At 45.6% G+C, this 25,633-nt stretch overlaps 1 protein-coding gene and 1 pseudogene across 1 annotated transcript; both read right to left on the bottom strand.

Moving 5' to 3' along the window:
* Positions 1 to 2,479: 2,479 nt before the first annotated feature.
* LOC119180722 (beta-galactosidase-1-like protein) lies at positions 2,480 to 6,581 on the bottom strand. Its single transcript, XM_075874575.1, has 2 exons — positions 5,651 to 6,581; positions 2,480 to 3,750 (listed from the first exon to the last, which is right to left on the bottom strand). The coding sequence occupies exons 1-2, from the start codon at positions 6,551 to 6,553 to the stop codon at positions 3,310 to 3,312; spliced, it is 1,344 nt and encodes a 447-aa protein (XP_075730690.1). The 5' UTR covers positions 6,554 to 6,581; the 3' UTR covers positions 2,480 to 3,309.
* Positions 6,582 to 10,824: 4,243 nt separating this feature from the next.
* Positions 10,825 to 11,361, bottom strand: LOC142774884 (beta-galactosidase pseudogene; annotated as a pseudogene).
* Positions 11,362 to 25,633: the final 14,272 nt, after the last annotated feature.

A 25,633-nucleotide genomic window follows, 5' to 3' on the forward strand; every position in this document is an offset into this window, starting at 1 on the left:
TGTTTCTATTTCCAGCGATAATTACCTAATCTGCCGAAAGTTGAGGCGATATAGCTTATAATGGGCAAACTCACGTCCGAGTTGTAAGTTTACTGCGATAGTGTCGACGGTTCACGCTGTTTATAATTTCGCTATAACTTGACGTACACTTTTTCGGTTAGATAGGGGTTTAGAAGAAATCGACAACAAGACGCATCTGCAGTATACTTTTCGGGACGGCTCACTGCTCTTCCATAGTTGAGTACGAAGCACTCGATATCGGTAAACACTTTTTCTAAACTCACCAGACACAGAAAACCATTATCGTCTGATTTCGCAGTTCAAGACGTATCCTGTTGCGTATAACTTTCGTCAGTGCTTTAGAGGCGAAGCTCCTTGTGGTCGAGGTTTGTCCGTTGGCTTTGGCGTCGTGCGCCTAGCCTTTGCTGACGATTCTGATGAAGAACAACTGCATTCCCGATCCCACGTTCTTTCTGCCATAATGGCAGAGCACATGCAAGGTACTCACTATATGGCGTAACGATCACGATGACTCATGATGATGTTGAAGATTTCGATCACGCACAACGACTGGTCTGTGCTGTATATGACGTCACGACATGCTCCACCACGCATTTCGTACGACTGTAAACAACCAACAAACGCCAGGGGAACGTGCCCAGACATCGTCTGTGCCAACCTCAGGCTAGATCCGATACCACAAAGCAGTGATAATGAAGGCAAAACGAAACTTCGAAGTCAACACAACGAATACCAGTTATGACCAATAAACGCTGTATGTAACTGTACACCGCTTGACACTAGTTTACACACCCGAGTGGTCAATGTCACGGGTTATTTACGGTAAACACCAAACGATCTCACTGCTTCGTCCACTGATAATCATTCACTTCGTAGATATGTCACGTTTTCTTTAGTTATTTGTATGTATCTCAGATTTCCACTCATAAAGAAAGCCGACATTTTGTAGTGCACGAATCTCTCGAGTCATGGCATTGTACGCGGGAAGTCTTGCGGGTTCAGGATGCACTTTTCTATAACCGAGCAATTGATAAATAATGATAGACTAAAATAAGGCATTTTCTCTTTTCTGTCAGAAAGGCTGTGTTATGAGCCGTGCAGACAACGTTTTAGTCATCGGAGGACGTGTCCGCTCCATGTCTATCAAGTAGCATTTTACCTGTGATGTTTTCATAGCCAACACTGTGCCGCTATTCACTGTACCTTTGTTGTTAAGCGGCCGCGCAGTGAAAGTGATTTGGTTCTTGACCACTTATAGAGCGAAATCTTCCCCCAGCTCGGGCTTTTCTTTGTTGCAAACGTAGTGACGTAAGTGGTTGAAGTCGTTAGGTGGAGGAAATTCATCAAATTGGTTTCAGCAGTGATGCTGAAAGAAACCGTCTTCCGATCTAGTGTTTTTTTTTTTTCACTCGACGTAAGAGGTGGATGAAGCATCAAGTTACAGCTAACTCTCGAGGGGTGAGTTGCGCTTTACATCCCACCATGCGTTAATGTTTTTTTCACGACCGTGAGTCACGTTGATGGCATTTATTGTTTAATATTCTACATCAAGATCAAGATGGACATCATTTTTCTGATGCATTGCATTTAGCGCAATTATTGTGTATGTATATCACGAAGTGCCCCATGCCGCCAATACGCTCTGGCTCTATCGGCAAAACGAAACTGTTAGAGCAACGAAACATGAAGTCACGACCGCAATACACGCCGGGAGGCGTGAATTGTTGCCGCCGGCCACTGTCCGTTTCAGTGAAGCCCATGACTTCATCCGATGAAAGAAGCACGGGCTGTAAGTCCACACGTGCTATCTGTTCGTAAGACAACAAATGGGTTGAGCCTCGTCTGAGAGCCATCATTATTTGCACAGCGCGCCTCCCATTGTTCGGGGGCGTTGCGAATAGCTTTGCGCAGAATAAGGTGTTGCAAGCTAGCGCCAGCGGGTCTCACGGCCATTGTCTGCTTGTGCGCTTGAATATTACTATACATGTGTTACCAACACCCCCAAACAGCTGCATATTGAACTATGCTAATGAGCTGGCACTAATCTAGGCTAATCTATAGACTAGACTAATATAGACTGATCTACTGCCTTCCAGGTGGTTCGGAAGCCTTAGCTAGCCGATGCTGGCTGTTTCCAGGTCGCTTCTATGTGGTTGGTATACGCTTTAAATCGGTGAATCTAGAATGTTCTCACGTTGACTCTCAGTGTATATAGAAGTTCGAGTTAAACCAAAGGCCGTCACAGACACGATACGGATGTGCAGATTCTATGGATTGAAACTCGCGCTGAAACGAAGCGTTGGCACCTCTCATAGATCTACAAGCAGGTCGTCAACGGCGTAGGCCTTCCCTCGACTTGCGTTCTTATCGCAGCCACCATTGCCTTCTCCCGTTTCCAGGTATTCTGTCATACGTACTTGGGGTCTTACGCTTAGCGCCGTCGCATCGAAGTCATTCGTTCGGCTCAGTGTTCCTGCTTTATTTCTTGTGGATGAGCGGTGAGCTGCGAGACTTACCCGAGTTCTGTGGCACATACTCGTTTGTGATGGTAATATAGTTTACTCGTAGGTCGCATAAATTACAGCTAGCGTAGGAAGCTTCGCCGTTATTATTCTTCTCAACATCGGCGTCGGTGTTAGCGAAATTCCTCAATCACTACACAACTAACTAATCTATGTGCACACTTGAGTTTTCTACTGCAATGTTCTGTGTGTCATTCCAAGTATTCCACGTATTTCCTTAATGTTCGTACGGAAACACATGGTTATTATATTGGGAATATACTGAAAACACTCGGATTTCGTAAAGAAATAAAGAAACATGTGGAATAATCAGAATGGTGTACGCAATGTTGCAGTATATACGGAGCTCGGAAGTTTAGCCACATATATATACCACTTGACTCCTCGATCACCATGTGGTAAAAGGGACTACAACCACACCCATTCTCTCTTCTTCACTAAAACGAACGTGTTTTAAAGGCAACTTCATGGATCAGTCATGCGGCATGACAAGGCGTGAAAAAAAATTACACGTTTGTTGAGTAGACTGAACGTGCTCGTGAACAATGTTGGATGATGCGTAACAACAATGAAGTTCCAGTTAGCAAAAGGCGTTCGCACACCATCGATTGATACAGTGAAATATATCAATGACCGGGGCCCTTGTCGGTGGTCTTCTGGGGACCTGTTAGCCCGATTTTTGGCGTTCGTTTCGTAAAGACTCAACTCCAACAAAATAAACACTCGGTAATTTCAAGTATTACTTCCTGCCTTTCTGGTCTTCCCACTAAGGGTGAGGCTGTCCCGCAATAGCGTTGAGGTAAGGCCTATCAACAAAGCTAACACCTCGGTCAGGGTGATTAGTGCGAAGCCCTTCCAATTCGAACAAGATGAGCCTGTTTTCCTCGGGATACGGCTTGATGTAGACTCCGGGAACGTACAGCCTTATCTGCGGCCCGACTGCCGGCCAGTAACGCCCCAGGTTGAAGCCGTTAATAAACGCCACCCCTTTCGTGTAGTTTGACGGGTCGAGGAACGTGTCCAGCGGCTTCTGTCCCTTGGCCAACGTGAACCAACCGTAGTAGAAGTGTGGTATGTTGCCCTGGCTGTTTCTGGGCGTCCGCATGAGCTGGAAGAGTTCGCTAATGTCTCTCTTCTGTGTCAGAGGCAGGGCCTCGATGATCCAGTCAGTCAGGGTGATGCGGTCCACAGTCACGTTCCTAATTCCCTGGGTAAAAGAGCACGTTCTTACAGTCTGTCACTACTTAATAAACGTGGCTTCCCCCTATATATAAGAATCGCAATAATACAAAGATGAAACGTGTCCTTGCAGAGGTAATTCAGCGTTTATTGTGCGTTGTTTCAGCAACAGCAACATATTGCAAAGTCTTGTTAAGGACGGCAAACAGCTTGAAACAGCGTGACATTCTATGGATATTTGTTTTCATATATATATATATATATATATATATATATATATATATATATATATATATATATATATTGATATGTGGGGTTTAACGTCCCAAAACCACCATATGATTATGAGAGACGCTGTAGTGCAGGGCTCCGAAAATTTAGACCACCTGGGGTTCTTTAACGTGCTCCCAAATCTGAGCACACGGGCCTGCAACATGTCCGCCTTCATCAGAAATGCAGCTGCCGCCGCCAGGATTCGAACCCGCGACCTGCGGGTCAGAAGCCGAGTACCTTAGCCACTAGGCCTCCGCAATATATATATATATATATATATATATATATATATATATATATATATGTCAACACGGATATGGATATTGGTATGAATATCCCTGTACATATGGATATTCATATGAATGTCCATATGTATATTCATTTCCACGTGATTATCCATATCTGTATGGATATGGAAATACATACGGAAATTCATATCCATATTGATATCAACATAATATGCACATTGTGATCACTAAACAAGTTTGTATATACTGCACACTCGTGTTACGTTTTTGCATAACCGAGTGCTGTTCGCGTTGGTTAATGATAAGGTCACCTCATTCCCTTCGTGGATACGGTGGGATTTTTTCTGGCATATATGTTGCACATTGTGGCTTATACATGCCTATATACTTATAAATCAATCACGAAAAGCTGTCGAGAGTGCCCATATAATTCATATCCTAATAATATTGTCAAGGTCCCTTATGCCTTCGCTTATGAGAAGTCGAAGGCCGTAGTCGTATGATTTTTCTTCTCAATGGTACCCCTGCCCTCTTCCGACAGTTTTCTACACCTAACGAGGTTTCTTAATACCTCAAGGATTATAGACTTCACATGCTTTGTGCACCTTACTTGGTTTTGGTCGGCCCACAATTAACCAAGCGATGATGCGATGCGCGGAGGGGGGGGGGGGGCGTCTTGCGTTGTCATCCTGTTTTCAGAAAGTTTTGTGTTCTGTGACGCTATGACAACTTCATAACGTTATATTCTTTTTTTTTCGATCATTTGTTAAAGCCCACGCCACTGATGCCGCCGACGCTGCAGACGCTGACATTTCATTTTCGCGTTTTGGATCCGTATGTCGTTTCGGTGGTGTGGTCGGTAAGCACTGTGAATGACGTGGAATGTCGGCGGCGCAAGAGTTCCGCTTGCTTTGGACCGAGAATTCGCAAGTGTGCACGAGCCTTAAGGTTTGTCGCCTCAATAACATACACAACTGCGATGCCCATGTCATTCATCTGTGTAAAAGAGTCGGGGCTTGTTTATTCCATTATCCCCGTAAGCGTGGTTTCCCCCTAATGGGAACACTACAGATATCAGTAATCAATGTTTCATCTTCTCTGATTAAGCTATCACGCTCACCGGAACAACGAATGAGAATATTCGATTAACCATGCCAATCAGTTGAAGCTGTCGAATTAAGAGCTGTGACACCAACACGTTTGTATGAGTATATGCGCTTCTTGGAATTCGCGGGGAAATGGTTAGCGTAACAAAAACGAGTGAGTGCTGCTGATCTGGGCCTCTATGTAACAATCCCGCGGTTGGGAGAGCAAAGGCTAAGGGTGGAACCAAATGCATAGTTGGCTAGATAAGTCAAGCATACATTTGACTCGTCATGACCGGGTATACAAGACCTACGCACTCACCTTCGGATCGCGATTCTTGGGACCGAAGTCTTCGCGGCCCATGTTCTCCACCAGGATGGACAGCCTCTCGCCCAACCTGAGCATCACGTCGCAATCAGTTTTGGCTGGCAGGCGTGCGGTGTCGAATATGCGCATGAAGTAGCGTTCGTCACGCACGTGCAGCTGCGCCATGTCGCGGAGACCGTGAAGCGCCATTAAGTACCGGCCATCCAGGCCAGCCATGAATACAGTGCGGTACAAAAGAAACCCGAAGTCCTGGCCGAGCTCTTCGAAGGTCAACGGATACTCGGACCTTCTTTGCTTGAGCCAGCCTTTATCTCTGAAGTGTGCCATTACGTCCGTCAGGGACATGCTGTGTGGCATGCGAATGGCGTCTATCTTCAACTTGGGCCTGGGCTTACGAAGCTCCCCGGATTTGAGCGGAATGTACTTGCCGATTGATTTGCGTAGTGGGAAGTAGTAGGCCTTCGGGTCGCCGTCTTCTCCCATGGGCGCGTCGTAGTCGTAGCTCGTTACCAACGGCGATTCTGAGCTGGTGGCAGCCTTGAAGCCGAAGCTCGTGCCTCCGTGGAACATGTAGAAAATAACGTTGGCCCCCTGTTCCATCATCTTCTCAAAGGTGGCGATGACCCAGGGTGGATAGGCCGGATTGTCGTTCCAGCCCCAGTAGTTCATCCAACCGGTGTAGTACTCACTCACTACGATGGGAGCCCCCGGCTTGACCTGTGCTTGGCGAATGACGTCAAAGTCTCTGCTTACGTTGCTCTTGGGGTCGAGGTTGCCGGCCACCAAGATTTGTCGCACCTTGTCACAATTGTATCGTTCCATAGATGGTGCGTTGGAGCGGAACATGACTACGTCCGTGCCTAAAAGCACCCGCTGCAGGGACAATACGACATCCATGTATAAGGGGTCGCAGTAACCTTCGAGATGGCCGTACTCATTCTCGACCTGCATTAGTGGGCACGGAGAAGTAAGTAACCAACTCTCTGTCGCGTTGCTCTAGACGATCGCTTGCAGTGAGTTTCTGTACCAGCTCGTGAAGCTGTATTCACAAGACAGACGTGAGCGCGGACGCATCAATGGCGAGCGATGCGACGTAATTTAGATCCCTCCGCAGCCAGCATTCACACGACGGAGGATAATTCACGCTACAAGCGAGGATTTCAGAATTGGTTACCTCAGATCCAGACAATTTGGGTGTAGTCCCACGTACTAATTTTTAAGAAAACGTAGTTGATAAAAAAGTGGCGCTTTCCTGTCAGAGCACCTCTTTCATGTCAACTACTTTTTCTTACAATTTTTTTACGCAGCGCTACACCCAATTATTGCAATAGAGTACCAACTAGCCTGGCACCCTTGTTCAAGATTTCAACAGCGATTTGCGCTTCCGTCATTTCCCAAATTAGTCCCCGCGTACCGAAGCGGAAACGCGAGAACGGCTGACGTATAGTGACGCAGTGCGCAATCCGCAGATTCGAATCACGATTTGGTCCGTCGTGCGAATACAGCTCAATAAACACTTGTAATATTCGAAAACTCTTTTACCCGCGAATGTGCATATCGATTTCGAGAATGACGTCCGGGACTGTTACGGATATTACAGGCTATTGCTCTACTTTCATATCATTGGAAGCTTTCATCCTTTTCGGCGTGAACGATTGCTTTTTTTTTCAGTGCCATATCGCATTCGTCAAGTCTATAAAACTGCGACCTGAGCAATTCTAATAGAGCTTCAGCGTATGTCCAACATGTGTCACAATGACAGCAGTTGAGGAGGTCGATAATAGTCAAGCCACAAACACTAGCCGGCAGTGTGGAGGCGTCGTGCAAAAGAGCCATCAGTGGAGACTGAAAAGAAACAAGAGATAGCTTCGATAACAAAGCCGTACGGCTGCAAACAGTCGTCTGCTTCTTCCGCGTCCCCATTTCCTTTCGTTAAGTTCCTCTCGATGGCTGAAGTGGTAACACTTTCAGGCCCTTTTACCTATTGCGCTCGTTCGTACGTTAACGGGAGATGCTACTCAAAAAAAAAAAAGAAAGAATCTTTGATCTACAGCCTGAATTAATAGAATTGCGGCTATCTACATAGATTTTTATGCTGGTTTAAAATATATCACTTTTATAGAAAGGTGTATAGTTTTCATTTTTACCATTGCAACGTGTAAAATAAGGCTTTTTTTTTGACACACTTTCTATGCCACGAACTTCTCTGGTTATGAACAATGATTAGTCCACATTGCTCCACATTACGTGCAGAACGCAAATAATTAACAAGAAACTGTGTATAAGATATCTAATGAGCAAGACAAAGAGTATTGTGAGAAGTCTTAATGCTCAATCCATACTAAGTGCTTGCCTTAGGTTCATAATAATTATGTAAGCGATATAAAGTGTTATGGTTATAACAACAAAATTGCACTTTTCACACATCAAAGTATTTGTAGCGAAATTTTCGTTTTGAGCTGGCCATCGGAAGTGCCATAAGCATTATGTTCAATTTGAAGAAAATTCTTACAATTTCATCTTCAAAAAGAACTGGCAGATCCCACGTACAGTGGGAATCGATGTTATGCGAAGCGCCAATGAGGAAGGTTGATATGTCAGTTTAAAATCAAAACAACATTACGAGGTGGAGGTAAGTTATGCCGTACATAACTTCCATGTCATTATTATTATGTTTGGACGTGTTATTTACTTTCATCATCTATTCACGCCACCTGATACAAAATTTATTTTCTGGAGCTAGCGAAACGGCTACGAATGTGCTTATGAGCGTACCATGTAGTCATGTTTTACATTACACGCATATCCTAAATATGTTCGGACGTGTCATTTAACTTCGCCGTCTATTGACGTCATGCAATACTAACTAGGTATTTGTTAAGCTTGAGAAACGACCACGAGTGCATCATGAGCGTGGCATGTGGTCATGTTATTACATGACACGCATCTCACAATTATCATGTTTGCACCAGTCACATACCTTCGTCGTTCATTCACGTCCCGCATTACCAAACTTGGAATGTGTGGAGCTATAGCGAAACGGCGGGGAGAGCATCACGAAGGGCCCAATATACTGCGACGCTACGTTGACGAGCGCACGCTGGGTGCAGTGAGGCTACGCTAACAAAACGCGAGCACTCTATAGTCTGACTCCAGACGCGACCAGCGTCTGTCGGCGCAGCTCGGCGGCAAACGGTGCGAAATGCGACATGCTGCATTTCGCACCAACCACGTTACCCAGAATGCACCACGTCTGTCTAGCTTGGTTACGAAGCTATGCCGGGCGTGCTAAAACGTCCCTGCGTCAAAGCAACGCAGTGCGGCGCGTGCCTGCGAGTATATGCCAGCGTCTGGCGTGGCATCGCTGGCATGACGCCACGAAACGAACGCTTGACCACACGCAGACTGGATAACGTCTAAGTGTATTGGCGCCTTGAGTGTGGCATGTAGTCATGCTCTTACATGACACGTATCTTATAAGTATTACGTTTGCACCAGTCACATACATTCGTCATCCATTCACGTGACGTAATATCAAATTTGGCATACATAAATGTAGCGAAAAGGCCCCGAGCGCCTCATGAGTGCGGCATGTAGTCACGTTGTTACATGACACGTATGTCATGATTACCATTTTTTGGACACGTGATTTGCATGTCATCCTTTCGTGTCACGTAATACTGAATTTGGTACGTGTGAAGCTAGCGAGACGGCCGTGAGCGCATCGTGAACGTAGCATGTAGTCATGTTGTTGCATGACATGCATCACATGATTATCATGCTTGCACTAGTCACATCCCTTTGTCGTCCATTCACGTCCCATAATATCAAATTTGGTGTTTTGAAGCTAGCGAAATGGCTTCGAGCGCGTCATGCGTGTGGCTTGTGGTCATAATGTTACATGACACGCATCTCATAATTATCATGTTGCACCAGTCACATACCTTCGTCATTCATTCGCATCACGTAACGCCGAATTCGGCATATGTGAACCTAGCGAGACGGCTACGAGCGCATCATGGGCGTGGCGTGTAGTCATGACTCATCACTTACATAACATGCATGTCATGATTTCTCCGTTAGGGTTTGTCGCTTGTGTTCGCCATGCAATCATGCCATACTATACCAGTTTTGCAACATGCCATATGAACGGAATCACCGCAAGAGCTGCAGGACCATAAATTGTATATCATGAGATTCATGATATACATGTCATCATTTTCATCTTATGACTAGTCAGCGTCAGCTATGTTCTTCATACGGTCATGTTCTTCCAAACTAAGTTTGGTATTGATACCATTATCGAAACGGCCAGGAGAGCTAAATGTCGTAGGCGGGCGGGTGGACGGACGGACAGACAGACAGACAGACAGACAGACAGACAGACAGACAGACAGACAGACAGACAGACAGACAGACAGATAGATAGATAGATAGATAGATAGATAGATAGATAGATAGATAGATAGATAGATAGATAGATAGATAGATAGATAGATAGATAGATAGATAGATAGATAGATAGATACGCTCAAAGTCACCGAAGTTCGCAAAACATTTTAGAAATGGAAGTTGACCTGAGTGGCGAAGATGTGCTTAATTTTTTTTTTCATCAAGAAAAAAATCCTTGTTTTTGGAGCCTTTGGTTTCGGTAAACTCCTCTTGCGAATTTATATAGAAAGTTGCCCGCTTGCAATTGCCAGGGGACTCTAGACAAACAGCTGTTTATTGTGTTAATAGCCACCATGTGCTCTTCAAGAACAATTTTAATCTAATTCTAGATGAAAAAGATTGAGTGATATGTGGGGTTTAACGTCCCAACGGCCCACCACTATATGAATATGAGAGACGCCGTAGTGGAGGGCTCCGGAAATTTAGACCACCTGGGGTTCTTTAACGTGCAACCAAATCTGAGCACACGGGCCTACAATAGATTAAAAAAAATAGGCAGTCAATATTTGTTGCAGGAAACAACAGAAAAATCCGTACGAATTTCTCAGAATGAAAAGCTTATTTGCAAAAAAATATTTTCCTACGAAATACCCCTCATTCTTCCACTTTTTTATCTTCTTTGATGTCTCGGTTCTTTCTGGACTTCATTGCATGATGTCGGCCCGTCTAGCTGAGATTAGGCCACTCTGCACATCTAAACTTTGGCTCAGTAAACCTCATGTCCTGACACTGACCTGTACCATTATGATGGGCCCGCCATTTCTGTAGAGATACGGAACCAGCATCGGCAGCAACTTGTGGAACCACTTGCCCATTTCTATCATGTAGTCATCGTCGTGCAACGTTCGGTACTCCATGTCCGGGTACTTGCGCAGCAGCCAGTAAGGTAAGCCCGCATTGTCCACCTCCCCGCATATGTAGGGTCCCGGCCTGACGATCGCCAGGAGGTCGGCCTTCTTGATGGCCTCCAGGTAGGCGACCAGGTCGTAGTTGTCGGCGAAGTTGTACTGTCCGGGTTCGGGCTCGTGGCCGCTCCAGTCGATGTAAAAGTCTACCACGTTCGGTCCTCCCATGCGCAACGTGTGGAGCCGGTCATCCCAGTACGGTCTGGGAACTCGGAAGTAGTGCATCGAGCCACCGACAAACCGAAAGGGTTTGCCGTCCTTCAGAAAGGTGTGCTTGTTGTAGTCGATCTTGAATGACCTCTCCGCGACACCCGACGTGACGATGCCAAAGGTGATAAGAGGAACCATCAAAGCGCGTGCGCAGATCATTTCTCGAGTTCCTCGCTCGGTTAGAAAGAGCACCGACACTATCGGAGCTCTTTTGACAGAGGATCGTCAACTTTTTACTCGGCATACAGATAAAATATTTCTTGCTACTCTCCGCCTACGATTTTTTTACAGCGTCTGTTCAGGAAAGCGGGGTCGTTTGCACCTGTTTTCCTACCCCTAACCATTCCTTGGTCACCACGGCACGCTCGACGTCATTTTTGGAATTTTATTTGGGTCTAGAGGCACTCCAGTAAGAAATGGATTCTTTGAAAGCAACGTTTAGAGGTGCATAATCAAAAACAACTACAAAAAAAAGGTTGTTTTCTTCTCCTTCGGTGGAAAAGCGGTTGTAACAAACGAGCGCTCTGAAAAAGCGCGCGCCGTCGAATTCTAGCGACAGTAACAATACCAAGCGCAGAAAGGCGCCTCAAGGTTAACGACAAAGGAGAAAACAACATACAAAGGCTCCCCGGGCACGCCGTATCTCCTCTCTCGGAAGCGTAGTCTCGCCGGCCTTCTTCCTCACATCGGCCGCCGAGCAAGCCCTGGAAGGTTCTCGAAGGAAAGGGGCGTGGTGATGCAGAGTTGCGTCACGTGTAGCGGATGGCCCTCGACACGTTTCGCTCTTTCCCCAGCCTTGGCTGTGCATCGCACCGACGAAACGATGAGAATTTTCTGGAATCTAGCGCGAAAGGTACTTAAGCGAGAAGCGGAGAAAGGAGATGAACAGAAGAAGAAAGTATGCGCCAGAGTGCGTAGGGTGTTTCCGCCGTGTTGTCAGCGAAGGTTTTGTCCTTAGCGACAAAGCAGGTGATGAAGATGATTTTCACTTGAGGGGTGAAGACTCGTGCTACAAGCAGAAGAGCTGGAGACTACCGCCAGAGAGCGAAGACGCGTCCTGCAATCTCAACGCGTGGGAAGCCGACGTGTTACCGGCGAAGTGGGTGCTTGGAGAGCGGCCAATTGAAGACGAGAGGTTTCCTGGAAGAGAAACGTCGGAGGCAACGGAACAACAGCGCTGGAGTTTAAGTGAGTGATTCTTGGAAGAGTATCATTCAGACTTTGTTCCAAGGACTTTGGACTGAATAAGTTTTCAAACTCTTTAGTCTTTGAGTGCCTTGGTTGTTCGATTTATGTGATTGCATTGTAGCGCGTATTGTTGTTTGTATCCGTTATTTCGAGTGTAGCTCATTGTACTGTAAAGTGCGTTGTTTGATTGGTGACATATCGTATTCAACTATTTTCAAGTGTGCATATTTTCGTGCCGGTTCGATTTGCCGTAATTGAGAATATAATTTTGTTTTGTTTGTCATCTCTCGGCTCTGACTTGTTCTTTGGTCCACAGCCGGCGTCCGCTGGCGCGCCAAATAGGACCACTTCTAAATTGTCCTCGCTTTCGTGGTGCAGTTTGGGGGGGCCGATATTTCGGCCCTTGGAATAAGCCCGGCGATCGCCTTCCTAATTAACGGGACCTGTGACAGTGGTATTCGTCGCGTACATAAGTTTTCGCAAAACGGTGTATTGCCGCACCTCGGAAAATGTAGTGCACAATTTATGTTTCGTTTATATTTCCCTAATACGTACGATGGACAAAGTAGCTGCGTTTGCATTGGCAATTAGGTCAGCAGAATCCACGCATGGTGGACAAATACGCATGTGCCGATTGGCACCTTATTTTGTAGAAAGACCTTTCACATTTCTTCATGTGACGTCATCTCAGCCAAAACGTTCGCGTGTGCAGCGACCAAGGGATCAGACAAGTGCGGTGTTTTGTAGCAACGATCGCCGTATACTTCTTCCATCGGTATTTCTTTGCGACGCTTCAAATATCACTCGTCATCAAAGCTTTATTACTTGCTGGCCTGTCACCTAAAGCATTTGTCTCTTTTTCCATTCACTGTGTTTTCGATAATAAGGTCTTCGGGTGTTGAGAAACATCATTAACTCCGGCCAGGTAGAAAACCCGGGGCACATTTTCTCTGGGGAATGTCATTTAAAGATGTGCCCACCACAATTTACCGGAATCTTTCGTTACACAAATGATACTAGGAAGGGTTCAGCGTTCCGAAACCACCGTCTCATTATGAAGAGCCGTAGTGGACTGCGAAAATTTTTGAGCAGTTAGAATTCTTAAATGCAAATGCAAAGGACTCAAACATTTTAGCCTCCATCTAAAATGCAGCCGCTGTGGGCGGGATTCGATTCTGCAACCTGCGGATCAGCAGTCGAGCATCTTAAAACCACTGTGGCGAGTGACATACCCTTGTTCCTGAGTGAAAAAAAAAAAGCTACAATTTCCATGAGCCAATCGACGGCTTCATCACACGGAATATGTTTCGCGTTGAATGACACTCTTCCGGAATCGAAATAAACGATAAATTATTCAAAATTTAATGCCTAAACTGCCTTGCTGTAGTCAACCATGATACACACCTATGAATGAATCCATAAACCTTTATTGCATGCAGTTTCCTTCGGCGAGGAGGGGGAAGAGAGGATTAAATAATGTCCCATCCCACCCTCTGTCGATAGGCACGCATTTTCTTCGAATCACAAGACTACGTCTTCTCTGCGCCCAATGTCCTTGGAACAATTTCATCTTAAATGACATACGTGAAGGTCTTAATGCTCTAGTATAGAGACAAATGGAGACTTGAAGTGATGAGAATTCTTCCAGCTGAGAGTCTGTCAGAAGCCAGCGTTTCTCTAAAGCAGACTTGCTGTTTTTACGAAGAGTAATTTTCTTGTCCAAAGGTCAGCCGCAGCAACAACGTCTGTTTTAGAATTTATTACGTCATCATGATTTATATCACTGGCATCCCATAAAGTATGCCTGCATGATCTTAGATAACAACCCTTTTTTGTTTATATTCTCACGTACTCGCAAGGTCACGAATCAAGTTCAAAAACTGCGCTTTCGTTAGAGCGACGATCATGGCACGAATAGGCCACAAAACAGAGAAAGAGGGAGCAATGAATGATAGGCAGGGATAATACCCGATAAACTGGTTTGCTACGCAACGCTATCAGGGGGAAAAGTGGAAACAGAAAGATGCGAAAATACGCCCGGTGTGTCCCTGATTTCTTAGTGCCTGCATCACTGCGCATTTTGCGACCGAGTCACACGTTTTAACGTAATATGTGAAGGCAATTTACAGGGGTTGGTTGTACTCGGCGATTTCTTCATCACCTGATCAATAGTATGAATATGCTATATCGTGGAGTAGCCTCTACGAAATTCTGCTTGGTACTTTGGTCGCTTGAGCTCTAATGTTGCCTGGTTTTATTAGCTGGTATTTTCGAAAATAGTTTGCAGAAAATTAACAGTAAGATGATCAGCCTGTAATTTTTTTTTAGTCTTTGACGTCTCCTATCTTATCCATTAAGGAGATGTTGGCGTTCTTCGGAGATCCTGGTACCCTTCCCGTCAAGACGCACTTCGTATACCAGCTGGCCAATTTTTATAACACAATTTCTCCGCCACCGTTGAGCAGGTATATGTTGTTACCTTATTCTCACCAGTGGCTTTGCCTCTTTGCATTTCTTCTAGTGTTTTCATTACTTTTACTGTCGTTGATGGTAGTATGTTAAACTCCTCGGGGCTATTATTGCCTATTTACCTCCAACATGAACACACCAATTAAATATGATAAAACTGTCTTTGAATAGGCAGATCTACGTACACGGTGAAAGTCGCGGCCAGGTTGTGCAATCAACGTGACTCATGCGCAGCTGTATAGCCGATGTAACCTTTTTAGTGCTCAATTGCTGTACAGCATCAAAAACAAAGTGGAAGATTTCCATAACCTGGTATGCATAACAAAACGAAGTTTGAACCAAGTTTGGCTGGTCGGGTGACACGGCGTATACCCTGCGTCTTCTCTGGACCCCAATAAAGTTTCATCATCATCATCATCATCATCATGGATAGATCATGACGTAAGAGACGCTAAGTTTTTACAAGCTGTAACACCTGCTTTAAAGACAACCGAAATCGTTAAGGCGGTGGGGTCATTATACTTCTTGACAGTTCGGTTTCTTGCCCCGCAATTTATTTCGGTTGCGGCACTTCCGAGAATGCATGGTGCAAGATCAGTTCAACAAATAAAAAAAAGGGTGCTTATCTTATAGGTCTTCTACAAGTTCCACAACTGTCACGACCAATTTTTCAAACACTTCGCATATAGATACTACAGCATCAGTTGTCATTAGTGCACGCTAATTCACTCATACTTTAATGAAGTCTTTGTTATCTCGAGGAAAATTTTTCACCATCCTTTCAGAGACTTTAGGTATTTGTTACAATGGCGTTGAATTTTAGTACATTGTTACTATACCTTATCAATTTGATCTTCAGATAGAAAGAACGTGTGAACGAAACTGTATAACTGTATGTGAAGAATAACCCCTGAATGATTTTCTCTTTTTCTTCAAGTTGCAGAACGACAATTTTACTTCCCAGTCATCAAGTGCTCTGGCCAATTTGCACAATATATTGACCGATGAATACATCCGAACACAAAGCTACGTTTGTCACGCAGCGTAAGTATGAATGATGTGAAAGCATTTTGCTTTACGTCCCAAAGCTCTTGTACAGTGGGCACATATTCAGGAACCGTGGCAGTAGCCGGTGGTTTCGACAGCTACAGCCCCACGAAGGCTCACAAGAGGTGAAGATGTAGAGGGCGTTCTAGTGGTAGAAATTAGGTAAGCAAAACATTCTTCTCCAAAAGTCGGGTTCTCCTAGGCTGTGCCGTTTGCTTCGGCCGTTTCCTCCCAAATATCCGTTTATGCTGTTGCGAGATGGTGGCTTCATGAGCGAGTGGGACAATGCTTTCCCACTTTTCGAAGGCACTTTCATTAGGCCTGACTTGATTTTGATGATTTTTATACTATTTCTTAGTCGTTTACCTACGACAGCCCGCTTTAAAATAATCGTGTCAAAATATAGGTAACATTATGAAGAGTTAAAGCACGAATCTCACAGGTGCCTTTTTTGCTATAAATGTGTTTAAGGAGATGTTCACCACTTTGCAAGGGGGTTCAATAGCGACGCCAGGTAATAGGCAGACACCCGGTACGAAAACAAATGCTCGGGCAGTCCAGCGTCTACAGCTCGTGCTCCCGCTCGCGCTTCGCACTCAGCAATGGTCCCACTAGTCATTGCCTTGCGAATTCCCCACTACAATGCCCCGGCGACGAAGACGAGCCATCCTGGTGACTCAAGGTGACGAGAGAACAGGCGACTGACGTGGACCGTCTCACGACCAAGGCGGCGCTTGTCCGTGGACGGCTTGAGCGGTTCAATCACATAGGTGACAGAAGAAAGGTGCCGTAGGACGCGGTAAGGGCCCGTATACTTCGGTGCAAACTTGGGAGTCAGTCCAGGAGAGTGGAAAGGCAGTCGCAGCCACACGAGAGAACCGACGGGGTAGGTATTCTGAACAAGATCATGGTCGTGGCGATCTTTTTGGAGGGCTTGGTTATCGGCTGTGAAGGACCGTGCAAGTTGACGACACTCTTCGGCATGTTCGGCCATTTCAGAAATTGGGTTGAACTCGGAGGTATCAGGATTGTATGGCAGGATTGTGTCGAGTGTGTTGCATGGGTCACGACCATATAAAAGAAAAAATGGAGAAAAGCCTGTTGTTGATTGAATCACCGTATTGTAGGCGTACGTCACGAAAGGAAGAACAACGTCCCAGTTGGAGTGGTCGGAATCAATATACATAGCGAGCATGTCTCCGAGGGGTCTGTTGAAACGTTCCGTTAGGCCGTTCGTCTGAGGGTGGTAGGCTGTTGATGTGCGGCGTACCGTACGGCATGAATGTAGGAGCTGCTGCAGAACTTCGGACAAAAATACGCGTCCTCTGTCACTCAGGAGCTCCCGTGGTGCACCATGACGAAGAACAAACCGGTGCAAGATGAAGGTTGCAATGTCACGAGCGCCAGCCAAAGGTAGCGCTGCCGTTTCGGCGTACCTTGTCAGATGGTCGGCAGCCACAATCACCCATCAATTACCACCAACAGAGCACGGTAGCGGGCCGTATAGGTCAATGCCAACACGGTCGAATGGGCGTGCAGGACATGGCAAAGGCTTCTGTTGACCGGGTGAATGAGGGAATGTCTTGCGCTGCTGACACTGGAAACATGATCGAATGTGTGAGCGACAAGTGGGCCATTTAATGCAGCTCTTTTGGAGCGTGCGCCTTACGGCATTGATTATCCGAGTACAGACTTGTTACTGGCCACACTGTCTTCTTATTAAGACTACGACTGCTTATCGGGTTCATCGACCTCTCGCAAGCTCCCTTTTACCGGTCATTTTACGATACCCTCACGTCTTTATCTTCTCCTCCACGTTCGCAGTCAAGATGAAATCGCCGCGCAAATCGCAAGGTAACGAACTCCTTACGACACCAAGCTGCCGGGAAGAACAGTGGGGGCACCAACGGTTCCTGTGCTGTTTAATTTACCTGTGTTTTATTTTGAATATGCACGCAGACCATCTGAGAGTAACAGATTACTTCCGCCGTCTTTGCCTTGAATTGCTGCAGCCAACTTTTCCAACGGAAAAAGGGACGCATCCGTCTTATCTACGTCGTTTCAAACTGTCGCTCGCTATTCGGAAATGAGTAGAGGTGATACCCGCCACAGGGCCTGTCCGGTCGGCACTAATCTGCGTGTTGCAAGTTGCGTGCAGCGTAACAAAGCGTAAGCTGCTAGTTTAGTTAGATGGAAATGAAATGGAAGGCAGTGCGGTGCCTTATTGGTGGACCGGCTGGCGTTGTGCCACAGAATACAGTTGTGTACGAGATATATTACTGAAGTCATCCCAATCGGATTGAAACCGGTATGATTTTTTTTATCAACAGCAAAGGACATCTCCCACAATTTATCTGAACAAAGCACAAAACTTATACCCTGCGCATCATTGCGCTCATCAAATTTTAGCGCCGTTTCACTGAAGAAGGAAAATGATATCAATCTCCAGAAATCAGTGAACAATGAAGCTTTGCTATAATAGTAATTTGATGGTATGGAAGTTGCCTGATTTTGCAGCAGCTCGGCTATTTGGTGTAGTTGTTGGTACTTGCTCGTATTGACAGGCTTTGGTGCGCACATAAACACGACCATTTAAAGAAATACTCAAAAGACACTCGTGCTGACTTGCAACTGTGATTTATTCGAAAGGGAAGCTCAGGCATATTTATCACATTTGACACATGATCTGCCGACCCTCGCCCAGGCCACTGAAAAAAAAGGCAGAAAAAAGGATGTGGGAGAAGGCACACATAAGAAGACAAACAAGATAATAAAGATGTTGAAACAAGTGTGCTAAGTTACACCCTGAAATGTTTGATGAGATATGGTGATTATAGTTCTAATGTGTAGACGAGGTGCTTCCACGTTTTTAATCACGCCTATATTACGTGGCAGGCCTCTTATTCTTATCTGGTTGTTTCATAGTGGTGTTTTGATAAGATAGTTTAATTACTGAAATTGATAGTGGCCGCACGAGCTACAATACTGAGACGTATTGGCACAGTATTTTTGTTCTAACAATCATATGCGTCCTTGCCACCTAGTATTCTCAAATCTTCCTGTTCGGTCTACGTAGTTATGACCACCATACATAGACAACACCTGTTGCACACTATACGTAGCACAGCCTGTGATTCACGCCCCTTCCTCATTGTTTCCAACGTTTCGTGTCTTGAGAAAGGCTTATCTTGAAAAAAAAAAAAAAAGTGAGCCCTTTGACACGTTCTCTTATTACAGAACTTGGTCAGTCGTCACCTTTTGCTGCTGGTTAATTAGTTTGAGGTAAATTGTTAATTAGTGATTGGACACTTAGTTGATTGGGTAATTACCGAATTAGTCAATTGAGTAATTAGTTGAGTTGTGGTGGTGAAAAAGAAACTAATACTATGCTGAGCTAATCTAGAGTGGTGCACTTTACTGCACGCAAGTTACAACACAAACTTCAATATACATGTGGCAGCTTGGGCTAGTTGGTATGGCATGACGATAGTTATAGCGCGAGAACAAAACGACAACACAGAGACAAGAAGGACACGAAAGACACGAGCGCTCGTGTCTTTCGTGTCCTTCTTGTCTCTGTGTCGTCGTTTTGTTCTCGCGCTCTAACTATCGTCATTCAATATACGCTCGAGCGGGCCACGTGGTAGGACATCGAACACAGGATGGTAGCCATCGCCGGCGAGCTGCGATAACCTACATTGCCCTTAATTGCAGCCAGTTTCCTTTGTAGGCCCGATTCACCTAGGCGACTCGTTCGAGGCATCTCGTATAAGAAAAAAGGTTACCATCTAAGAGAAGGGCCAATGCCGAGAAGACCGGTGCACGACACTCCTGAAGCCGTTGTCGCACCGCGGGAGTCGCCGCCCATTTGCTGCTATTCTCGGCTACCTTGATCGCGAAATAGGGGCAGCGAAACTGATGCATGAGAAAAGAAGGCATTAAGGAGCTTCCTACACTAACTTAGTTTCTCTTTTCTTTAATGTAAAACAAGAACGAAAGTTAGACAAGAAGGGACACTCCCTTCTTGAATGTAATAATGGCTGATCTGGTTTGACCTTCCAAAACATCGATAAGATTATGAAAGATGCCACAGTGGAGGGCTGCACAACTTTCGAAAACCTGGGGTTCTTTAACCTGCACCTAAATCTAAGTGCAGCAACCTCGAAGATTACCGCCTCCTTCGAAAATGCGGCTGCCGCGGCCGGGATTCGATGCCGCGACCTGCGGGTCAGCAGTTCCTCTCGATAATGTCGTCCGACAATGATATTATAAAGTTTTTGAATTATCTAGAGGTCTGCTGATAGTTTTTGTAGCGGCGTTCGTCTTGTAGTTGGACTCACCACTGAAGCTTTAAATATGCGAAAAAGCAGACTTCCCAATCACGTTTAGCCTATAGTTGCGAATATTGAAAATTTAAAAAAAACTGGCCCTATTCGCGTCGAGATTCATTCGGTCTCTTCTTCTAGGCGTGACTGGCCGGCCAGATCCACAGCTAACGACTTCTCTTAGCTGCTTTCTCTCTTTCCACAATTTGGCTGATAAACTATATCCACTGTTGTCCTACAAATTTATAATTGACTTACGATAATTTTCTCTTCATGTAAACCCAAATAAAGGCTTGCTGCTTCGGTATTGAACATTTCAGTTTCAGTTTGGATACTTTCGTCCCTTCGTCAGTAAAGCCTGAACGTGTGGAGCAATAGATTGCCGTGCTCAAGTAGTAATATTTCATGAACTGCTCGTTAGAATGCAGAACAACTTCGTGTAGACATTGCGTACATTGTTGCTTGGTAACCTTTTGAGCATTGTTGTTCTTCGCAAAAAAGAAAACAAAAAATAATTTCCTTACAAACTTACATTGTCTTGCCCATTTTAATAGTAGCCTGCGTCATCCTCGAATTGATTTTCTGGCAACTTCTCTTCATAGAAACCTCCCATAGCACTTCGTTTAGAGGCTCAGGGAACGTCATTTGGTTATGCTGAACAGTTCTGCAGCAAATCTAGTACAATGAGGGCTTGTACATCAAGAACGCTGGTTTTTACTCACACTGCTTTCATTGCCATGCAATACCGCTTCAGACTATGCGACAATACTAGCCGTCATTAGAAAGTGGAGGACGTGATCTTTCTAATACAACACGATTCACATCAATACGGTGAGAGCAGTAAGCGTGAAGCGTCAGAAAACAAAGACAAATGCGGAGCGGCCGGTCGCCGCTAGTGTGAGATCGCCCCCTAAATACCCCCCCTCCGTGTGTGCAGGTGGTGTAAATAGGTTACACATGCGAACGCTTTAACATATCATCAAACCCGAAATGTGACCCTCTAAGGCGTAAACAATGTAATAAAAATATTACCTTAGGGCGTTATTGTGACGTCATATGATTGTCAGAATGTGACATGGATATGACGTTACATAATGACATCATGACATAACATAATCACTTGGCCAATGGTGAGCAGATCTCGCAAGCACTGCAAGATCTTGTGAGCGGCAAAAACCTCGGAACACCACTCTTCTCGAAAGAACTGTGATACCACGTTCGGTGTACAAAGCTTTTCGGTAAGGGGGATCAAAACGATCGGTTGATACTAAAACTAAGCTGGCTTTCTCCTTCGAATCGTCTTAGGCGAATGGGTAAGTGACGCTGTGAATTTCTTTGTTTGTTTCTCGTTCCGGTAAACTGCGGAAATGATAAGTAAAAAGGTAGACCGTTGGCTCGCTCAAACCTTATCTGAAATTCGCCGAGCGACGAATCATAAGGACCCATGCCGTTCAGTTCATTTGTGCAATATTCAGATCACGCAAGCGCCACAGTTAACCACGTAAACCATCTTCTCGCTAGAATAACATGCGAGTGGATGTCATTGAATCTTAGCAGTGCTCTAGACTGAAACTCCAAGCTGAACGAGATTATATATAGAGATCTTAAGTCGCGCTCCGAAATAACAGGAATACTTATGGGTACTGAAACGTAAAATTTTAAAAGAGCAGTGAATGGATGCTTGGAACTCATAATACATTATGAATAAATATGTATATGTGCTAAACCGTCTCTTTTTCTGAGATTAAAGCATGAAATTAGATACTAACTACATGGGCAAATTGCCAGCCCACAGAAATTCTGAATGATATAAGTCATAGCTATCGTTTGACAATGAATGTAAACATGCCAAACATTGTAGCAGGCCTCTGTAGTGAGAAAGATGATAGGCCTGCGAGAGAAGTGCATACGACCTAAAAGAAGACAGCGGAGCCAGCCAGGGCCAAGCTGTCTGTCAATGTAGGGAACATTGCCAGCTCTTATATATCGACCGGCGAGCTGAGCCTTACAGGGAGCACTGAACAAAGGAAAAAGCTGTGTCGTGCGACAGAAGCGCGAGAGACGAGGTCCTGATGTATATAATAAGCAAGTTCTCAGCGAGGCAGTCTTTCGTATGAAGCGTCGTTATGACGCACATAAGCGGCGCTCGGCGGCCTGATTGACGACTGGCTGTTAGCTGGCGACGTTGCCTCTTCTTCACAACGTAATGAGTGCCACGGCAAGCAACACGGACACCTATACGGCATTGGTAAGTGTGGCGTCTATAAGGAATCTCAGTCACTTATTGTCGGCTGGGGAATTCGGTCAGGGTCAGTACTTTGTCTCCCTCTTTTTGCTGCCCGTGCAATAGTCAAGCACTTGAACGGTGTTGTGCAGGGACATGACAGCAAGCCCACCCAAGATAATGAATTATGCTCGCAAAGTACCAAGCGCTGTGCATCCCTAGAGAATGTATACATTCAGTGGGTTCACTAACAGCTTGTAGGTGTCAACTGCAGCATTTCGTGAGGACGACTGTTGAGAGGGTCCAACCATCCATCTTTTCGGTGCACGTTTCAGTGTCTCAAAAAAAAAAAGACGCATGATTCCCTACGCATTTGTTTGACACAACTAATGAGCAAAGGCCGTCTTCTTCTCTGTCGAGTGCATTGATTTCTCGGCCACCCTCCCACACCGCTATGTACCACTCACCCCTCTTCTATAAAGGCTTTCTGCACCGACCGTAATAACGCGCTGCCTCAGAAATTGCCAGCGTAGCAAGCTTTCTGCAGCTCTCGAGCTTCTGCAGTGCCTCCGAAATCCGTTCGCTTTTGGCTAAACGACGACGTCATGCGATGATGTCATAGTGACGTTAGAAGCGTTGGCGATGTCACATGATGCTGATCTTTGGAATCGCTAATGTACCGACGCCGGCAGTCACCGACGCAGGAAGTCATCATTGGTGTTTGAAGGCGCATCTGAGACTTTCACCTTGCTATCGGTGAAAGGGCCCTTCCTGGACCTAGACGCCACGTTCATAACATCTAAGAACTATAGCTTCTCTTGCACGCATTGAACTCCGTCACAAAGCATATATCTGGAGTCCATGGATTGTCTCCTTTTGAAAACATTAACTAAGGACACCAAACAAACGAATAAATAGGTTAAAATTAGTCGTGGTCATATTCAACGCAATAGGACTGATAGGCTCGTTGTTGTTAGAAGACCTGGGGTTAAATTTCAACACTGAGAGTTATTTTAGGAACACATAATCTTAAGAAAGAGGGTGGTATCCCTTCGTCGTCGTCCCGCCGCGGTGGTCTAGTGGCTAAGGTAATCGGCTGCCGACCCGCAGGTCGCGGGATTGAATCCCGGCTGCGGCGGCTGTATTTTCGATGGAGGCGAAAATGCTGAGGCCCATGTGCTACGGTTTGAGTGCACATTAAGGAACCCCAGGTGGTCGAAATTTTCGGTGCCCTCCACTACGGCGTCTCTCATAATCATATGGTGGTTTCGGGACGTACGTTAAACCCCACATATCAATCAATCACTTCATCGCCGTTCTGCTCTCGTGCTATAACAGTAGTCATGTCATACCAACTAGCCCAAACCGTCACGCTTCTAAGGGGTTATTTCATTTCGCCTAGACGAAAATAACGCCTCCGCGATTAAAATGGAATACCAACGTCGTCAAATTTAGCAACGCCAGACCTTTATTAAGCGGCTAAACTGTTCTTGTGTGTTCACAGCCGCTCGTGGGCAAAGTCGTTGCCCCACATATGCATGCTTAATTGCCTTAGAGTTCTTTGCCTCCTCAGCCGTAAAAACGAAGCAGCTAAATAGCAGCTTGAGCAGTAAAGTCACTCAAGTTTCTGATTAGCGAGTGTTGTAATCATCCGCGAACTTTTCAAACCTGCCTCGCTACGCACGTGTGGTGGCAGTACCCTTCAGGGTAGCAAACTACACCGTGATTCGGGTCAGAAAATAAACCCCCGAACAGCTCGATAAGCCTGCACGGTGCAATGTTTGCAGCGCCAACGCCTAAAACTTTTTTTATTATGATTTCACTCACCGGTAACCTTTCTCGTTCATCACTAATCTATTAAACGTGAAGTATTTCTTTGGGTACTGCAGGTATTTTGGCATCTATCTATCTATCTATCTATCTATCTATCTATCTATCTATCTATCTATCTATCTATCTATCTATCTATCTATCTATCTATCTATCTATCTATCTATCTATCTATCTATCTATCTATCTATCTATCTATCTATCTATCTATCTATCTATCTATCTATCTGTCTATCTATCTATCTATCCGCTTAAGACTGAGTGCTCTCGTGACGACCTCCTTAACTTGGCGTGAACCAAAATTAGAATGGGAGGGTAAAAAAATTGCCCGCAGCTTCCCTCGGGGGAACACTGAGGAGGATGCGGACCATATAATTGGTTAACGGGGTGTTAAAGTGCGACTTACTTGGGTCGATGGCTAAATTGGTTAACGTGGTTGTGAAATGGGGTGTTAAATTGCGACTTACTTGGGTCGATGGCTAAATTGGTTAACGTGGTTGTAGGAGGGGGTGTTAAATGAGTGAACACGTACACACGTATGCGAAAGGGCGGCGCTGGTCGAAGGGACGTCGATCATTGTGTTTGTGGATTCGTTGGATTTCATTTCACCGCGACCTTGGACGTCGACGCGCCGTACAAACCAACCGACGAGCGGCAACTGAGCGAGCGAGCGCCGACCTTGAGTATATATACAGCACGACGGCGCATGCACTGTCAGCTGTTGAATGTTCTCGAAGCGCGACGCCACATGCGCGTCCACTGGAGAATCAGGAGAATTGTAGATGTCGAACGCGGTGTGTAGAGGAGGAAGGGTGCACAGATGGTGGAGAAGTGAAGCGCGCGCGGTGTGTAGAGGAGGAAGGGATGCACAGATGGTGGAAGAGTGGGCGACGGCGCGACGGCGCATGCGCGCGCGTCAGCTGTCGAATGTTCGAGAAGCGGTGCGGAAGGCGCGGACGGCGCGGACGGCGCACTACAAGGCGCGAGTATAAGATGCTCCGCATCTAAAAGGCTGGACGAATATGAAGTATTGGTCAAGAAACGAATATTGTCCCGTCGCGTACGTCGTCACACACTTTGCGCCAGGCTGTGGCAGATACCCGCAGGTGGGTATGTGCCACTGGTACGCGGTATGTGCCATAGGTTCACGCCAGGAACGGCGAGAACACACATTGCTAATTTTAACACGTGATCGTTAAGAAAACGCGGACATCGGCAGCGTTACCCGACGAATGCAAATGATAAATGTCAGTGTATCTGTAAAAATCGAACCCTAGCCTTCTGCCTGGCAATCAAGTATTCTAGCCACGCCAGGTCTCGGAACTAC

Source organism: Rhipicephalus microplus, chromosome 10 (assembly GCF_043290135.1).
Source record: "Rhipicephalus microplus isolate Deutch F79 chromosome 10, USDA_Rmic, whole genome shotgun sequence".
Classification (NCBI taxonomy): domain Eukaryota; kingdom Metazoa; phylum Arthropoda; class Arachnida; order Ixodida; family Ixodidae; genus Rhipicephalus; species Rhipicephalus microplus.

Excerpts from the sequence above, each read along its gene's own strand:
- LOC119180722 (XM_075874575.1), bottom strand. The coding sequence starts at position 6,553 with ATGGATGTCGTATTGTCCCTGCAGCGGGTGCTTTTAGGCACGGACGTA. Across the intron at positions 3,751-5,650 it reads CCAAGAATCGCGATCCGAAG|GGAATTAGGAACGTGACTGT; the intron begins GTGAGTGCGTAG and ends TCTTTTACCCAG.